Here is a 6,000-nt window from a genome sequence, read left to right as displayed (position 1 = left end):
CAAGTACACATGTAGGGCCATGCTGCAACTTTCTACCCTCTTAGACTTTCCACATAAAACTAATATTTTCGTGCAATATGAAAGCCCTCAAAATTGCCGTGTACTGGTGTTAGGAAATGACCAAGTTGTGGTTAATCCCCAGCCTCAGTGACCACCAGAGCTCTGAGCGGTTCCATGTGTGTGTTGCATGTAAATTTCTCATTCAAGCTCACACTGGGGAAATATCACTTTTATTATTAGCAATAACTTAACCAATGTAGCAGATTGTATCTAATACAAACTGACTTTAGGACAAAGAAAGAAAAACTGTCAACTGGTCTACCATCTACTCTTAAGTCCTTATGTCTGGAAAAGACAATACAGTTAGGAAATGATGATGTGATAATTTGCCAGGGAGCCTTGTGACAACTTGCTTATTTTGATTTTTTTAAAAAATGGGGACAAGTAGAAACACAAAATTGAAAGCATTCTGCAGAGTGGGTTATGATGGAAAGGGGATGAGAAAATGTGTTTATTTTTCAGTAGACTGAGATTTTTGTCTAGTCTACCCAAAATGTATCAACCTACTGATGGCTCCCCCAATTATAGGGGGTAGTACTAATTCCACACAACTTGTCATCTTATTCATCAACTCTGCATTTTTTTTTCTGAGTAGGTAACTTTAGACTCAGCTTGGACTCTTCCTGTCTTTCCACCTCCCCCAATCTTTGGCTTTTTCCTTAACTTTCATGGCCCCTCTCTTCTACCCTGTTAACCAGATTGGCACTTCCTGATCCATCTCTGTTTTCTTTTCCGTCCAATAACTTGCCACTGAACGTCTGAATCTCCATTGCCTATCATATTTCTTTTCCTTTCTTCCTTCCTTCCTTCCTTCTTTCCTTCCTTTCTTGTTTTCCAAGCCTTTTCTTTCTTTTTTTTATTAAATTGTTTATTCACTTTACATCCTGATCACAGATCCCTCCTCTCCTCCTAGCACCCCCTCATATGGCCTTCCCCGTTCTTCCCTCTCCTCCTCAGAAAAGGGGGAGGTCCCCATGGGTACATTAAGTCCTGCAGGAATAGGCTTCTGCCACTGAGGACAGGCAAGGCAGCCCAGTTAGGGGAATGGGATCCAAAGGGGGCCTATCATATTTCCACTCTGGTTCCTTTTGCCTGGATCCCTGGTCTCGGGATCCATCCCGCCCTATTTCACACCACTACCAATCTACGTGATCATCTCATACTAGGTGTTTAGTGTCTTCAATGTTTCCTTTATCTTCTTCTCCCAGGAGGTCCAAATCTAGGTTCCTTATTCAAAATCTTGCCCACATCTACATTTTCCCCAACTCTCATGAAAATACGCAGAAACTGCTTGCCTCTTCTGCCTCTCTCTCTCTCTTTTCTTTTAATTTTCTGTTTGTTTGCTTCAACACAGTCATCTCAGGCTGGCCTTGAACTTGTCAGGTTAGCCCAAGCAGTCCACAGACTCTGGATACTCCTACGACAGCCCCACTGTCACCAAAACAAACCGGTGTTGGAATTTCAGGTATGTGTCACCACATCCCACACTTCTTTTCCTATCTTTAAATTCTGCGCGACCTCAGCTTCCTGTTGTTTTATCACTTGTCTATGTCTTGGAAGTTCTTACATTATGCGTAGCCATTTGTACCACATTTCTCTTCTCCCTTCACCTTCAGGTTCCTCTAAAGATCAATAATTGATACTTGCGGTGTAGACTTCCTGTTGTTTCCAGCTTTCACCCCCAAACCCTGCTTTCATAAACTGTGACTTTGCGTTCTTCACCAAAACCTCACAGGATTGAGGTTTTACTACCAAGTCATACAGTATGCCAGAGATGCCTTTGAAAAGTCTGCAGAACACCTACAGGATATTAGTATATCAGCAGAATAGGAGAGAAATAAGATCGTTACATTTCTGTTTCAAATCCCTTTCACAGAAGAAGAAACGGATTGACCCTATAATTCCCTCAAAGATAGAGATGACACGCACACAATCACTCTTTTCTGGAGGTGGGATACACTTTTGCATTCTTCCATCCGAGCCGCACAACTATGGCAAACAAGTGAACTCTCGTCCCATATGGAACACAGCTTTTTCCAAAACAACGGCTTGAGGTGTCATCTGTGAGATTTAGATGGTCTTTAAGATCGCAACTGATGGAGAAATCCAGCGGGCGCAACAAGCGTCTGGCGCCTGATCCTGTACTGGACCACAAGCTCCGGCCCGCAGCCTGGGAACCCGCCGCTAGAGGGCGTCGAGAGCGCGCCTGCCTCCTCAGCCCACCGCTGGAGAGGGTAGAGCGCGGACCGCTGCTGCTAGCCCAGAGCGGCGGGGTTGGCGGGCCCGCACAGGACGCGAGGACTGTCACTGTGGACGCGCCGAGCTCACCAACCCGGGACAACGGCCTCTGGGCAGCATCAGGCCTTTTCCTCTGGACTCCACGCTCCCGATCCCGGGGGAGCAGCGTTCAGGGCGTAGAGTGATGTCTGCGGAAGCCCACAGCGGTCCCCGGGGGAACCCGGCGCCTTCGTTCGAGCTTCTCTGTTGCGTTTTGTGGTTGCACTGGGGATGCTGTGGTCCCCCGCATCGCTGGCGTTCAATTTGGACGTAGACAAGCTCACCGTGTACACTGGCCCCGAGGGCAGCTACTTTGGCTACTCACTGGACTTCTACATACCTGATGCGCACACGTAAGTCGCTGGGTTGGGTTGGTGGCGCGCTCCCGGATCCAGTCCCTGTCCCTCGGTACTCCCCACAGCCCGGAGGAAAGGATGTCTGAGATTGCAGCTCTATGCCCACCACCAGCTCTTTCTCTCCTGGCTTATACTAGATATACGTGCCCTGTGAACCTGGATTTGGAGATGCTCCACTTGTATATAAGTCCAACAGGAGCATCATGCCAAGGAGAGAGTGGGATCAAAAAGACTCGGGGCAATCTAAAAATAAAGACCACAACACAGTCTGTTTCTGTCGAGCTCTTAGCAACTAAGGTCTGGGTGCAAGCGCCTTAAGTTACAGGCATTTGGGATCTGTCCTCTGCTTTTCCCATAACTGTCACCACCTACCTCTACCTAGACATTCAAAGCCATTAGCAGCTCCTTCCAAAACCAGGTTTCTGATGCTAATAGACTTCCAAAGAGGAAATCAAGTTTGGCAGTGTTTCCACTGTAAATCTGTTTGTTCCTGCCACCCCAGCAACAGTTGGGGGGGGCATGCTTCTACATACTGAGCGCACAGGTTTATGATCCCTGAGGAGTGAGTGACTTTCTCCAACCCTTTTGTAGAGCCAGTGTCTTGGTGGGGGCGCCCAAAGCCAACACTAGCCAGCCGGATATCGTAGAAGGGGGAGCTGTCTACTACTGTCCCTGGCCGGCAGAGAGGTCTGCACAATGCAAGCAGATACCGTTTGACAACACCAGTAAGTGATGCTATTCTGCACTGTGGCCCCTGGTTAAAAAGAACCAGAGCTGTCCTCCGTGGTGACTTCGCGTTCTGTTTCCACTCCAAATGTAAATCTGAGTGTTTGGGTGCATCTGGTGACTTCTGTTTCCCTACTGTTCAGAGGTAAACACTAGGGGGAGTGGATGCTTGGAAGAGATAGAAAGTTCCAACCTGTGGAGTTTGGGGGCACACTCCTTTAATCCTGGTTGGCAGAGGCAGGCTGGTCTCTCTGAGTTCAAGGCCAGCCAGAGTTACAGCTTTACCTTGACTATAGAGAGAATTGGGTTGTTCCTCCAATGCAGACCTGGGGAAAAGACTTTACTTCGGAGTATTTTTGTGCTCCTCTAGTTCCCAAGTCCAGAGTTGAGACGTCCCTTACAGCAGATCCAGACTGCAACCTGGGGTGCTTGCCATGCTAATTCTTTATAGAAAGAAAGACTTTTCTTTCAAAATATTGGACATTGGATGCAAAATACTACAGGCAGCGCGTGGATGGACTACATTCATTCCCCAAATCCCTAGACAGATGTTTTTTATTTAATTAAAGGGAAAATACATTTTAAACAATTCAGTCTGGTTATGTTTCATCTGCTGGTTTCTTTTCTTTTCTTTTTTCCTTGTAGGTCCTAAGAAAATAATTTAAAAGTAGTGTTTTGAAAGCATTACCACTCAGTGTTTTAGTTTGTACCACCCAAATGTTATCATTCAAATTATATATATATGAATAGATATCACTCTTCAAAAATGTAAATATGTTAGATCACATGACAGGGTGTGATGGGCAGTAGTTTACAACACCTTGTCCATGGCATAGTTATTTTATGATGTCATTCTTGCCTTCCTTGTGGTCTTGTGGTTATCTAGATGTCCTGCATCTAGAATTTACATAAATGTCCATTTTCACAGAATTTTGATGACATTGGTTGGGTAGTATGTACTCATGGCTTTAATCTGTGTCATTTATGTTGAGAAGGAAAATAATTCCAGTGCTATGAATATGGAAATCATTTTAAAGAAAAAATATGCAATCCTTGCCTTGAATTATGACCCAATTAAGAAAATGTTTTATAGAAGCATTTTTGAAATTATATTCCCATGCCCATCTATGGTTGCAATATCTAGTTTGTTATTTCATTAAATAATGTGGTCATTTGATGCCAGGTTGATAAGCCTTTATTTTTTGCCGTAAGTTTAATAACTGGAAATTTTTAATCTTTTGTGAACAGAACAATGAAGTTTTAGCCGCTTTCTGATCTCCAGTTTAAGAACAAACTTCTGGGGCCAGGGAGGCAGCTCAGTGGGTAAAGAGCTTGCTGCACAATCATGAGGGCCTGAGTTCAATTCCCAGTACTGTGTCAAAGCTTGGTGTCCCAGGGTGTGCCTGTGACCTCGGAACTTGGGTGTGTGGTGGACAGAAGCACTTAAGGTGTTTTCTAGTCAACACTGAGAGCGCCAGGTTCCACGCGAGGCCTCACCTCAAACAATAAGTGATGGGGAAGGATATAACCTCAAACTCTGGCTTCCACATATGCTACTTGAGCAAGCACGTCTGCACACATGCATATTCCGCACATACATGCACACACAAAGACTTTGTCTAACATTTGATTACACAAGCATAAAACCAATGCCATTTTAATCATCTGAGCCCACATAACTTTTTAATATTTATTTTGATATACCTCTGTGTTCATCTGTGTGTGTGTGTGTGTGTGTGTGTGTGTGTGTGTTTTACACGTGCATGAGTGCCCATGGAGGCAAGAAGAAGGCATTGGATCACCTGAGGCTGGAGTCACAAGGGTTGTGGGTGCTGGGAACTGAACTCACGTCCTCTGGAAGAACAGCCATCTCTCCAGTGACTAATCTATATATTTAAAATGTAATCTAAATCCAGACCTTAAAACATAAAAGTGGAAATCACTGTTGAATTTTGATTAAAAAAAGAAAGCATTTAAATGTTGAAATGTTGAATGGTTGATTGCCCCCCGCCACCGAGCAGCAACGTCTAGTCATACAAATGAATTTAATGACTTTCTAGCACATCTTATAATTCATGAAATCAGTTTGTAGTTGGCATTTTCTTTTCATTGGCTAATGGAAGATTTGGTGTCTGCCCAGATTGATTATATCCAGCTGTCTTTGTCAGAGCTAGCGCCAGTTGATGTCATGATCAGTAGATAATGGCCACGGAATCTAGGTAGCAAACTGACTGGCAAGTTGGCATCTCCAGCCAAAACTTTCCATGTTAAATTACAGTAGTTAATATTTTCCAACATTCACGCTAAAGCAATTGTTTGGGGCTTTGAGTTCACTTTTCTTTAGCAAACTAATGGTGAAAGCTTGTGTTTGGGCTTCCAGCATGGCCCACAGGAATGCACTTATCTCACATTGTGGCTGAACTTATATTTGCAACAGAACAGAAGGGGACAAGCTAGGCCAATGTTGGCAATTACCTAAGAAAGAAAATAATATCAAGAAAAGACCTTCCTTTGTTACTTAGAGAATGGCTAAGGGGTGCACGGCTTCTTTGTGTGGTTCTGAGGAACATAGTAGGACGCC

General features: G+C 44.4%; 1 protein-coding gene across 1 annotated transcript in view; it reads left to right on the top strand.

Moving 5' to 3' along the window:
• Window positions 1-2,298: 2,298 nt before the first annotated feature.
• ITGA8 (integrin subunit alpha 8) overlaps window positions 2,299-6,000 on the top strand; it is a 175,697-nt gene continuing 171,995 nt past the window's right edge. The window contains 3 exon segments of the mRNA XM_084781250.1: window positions 2,299-2,551; window positions 2,554-2,690; window positions 3,285-3,418. Of these exon segments, the coding sequence (XP_084637376.1) occupies window positions 2,483-2,551; window positions 2,554-2,690; window positions 3,285-3,418 (340 nt within the window). The 5' untranslated portion in view covers window positions 2,299-2,482.

The sequence above is a fragment of the Acomys minous genome (genome assembly GCF_964271855.1).
Source record: "Acomys minous genome assembly, chromosome: 5".
Classification (NCBI taxonomy): Eukaryota; Metazoa; Chordata; class Mammalia; order Rodentia; family Muridae; genus Acomys; species Acomys minous.
This window is presented reverse-complemented; position numbering and strand designations above follow the sequence as displayed.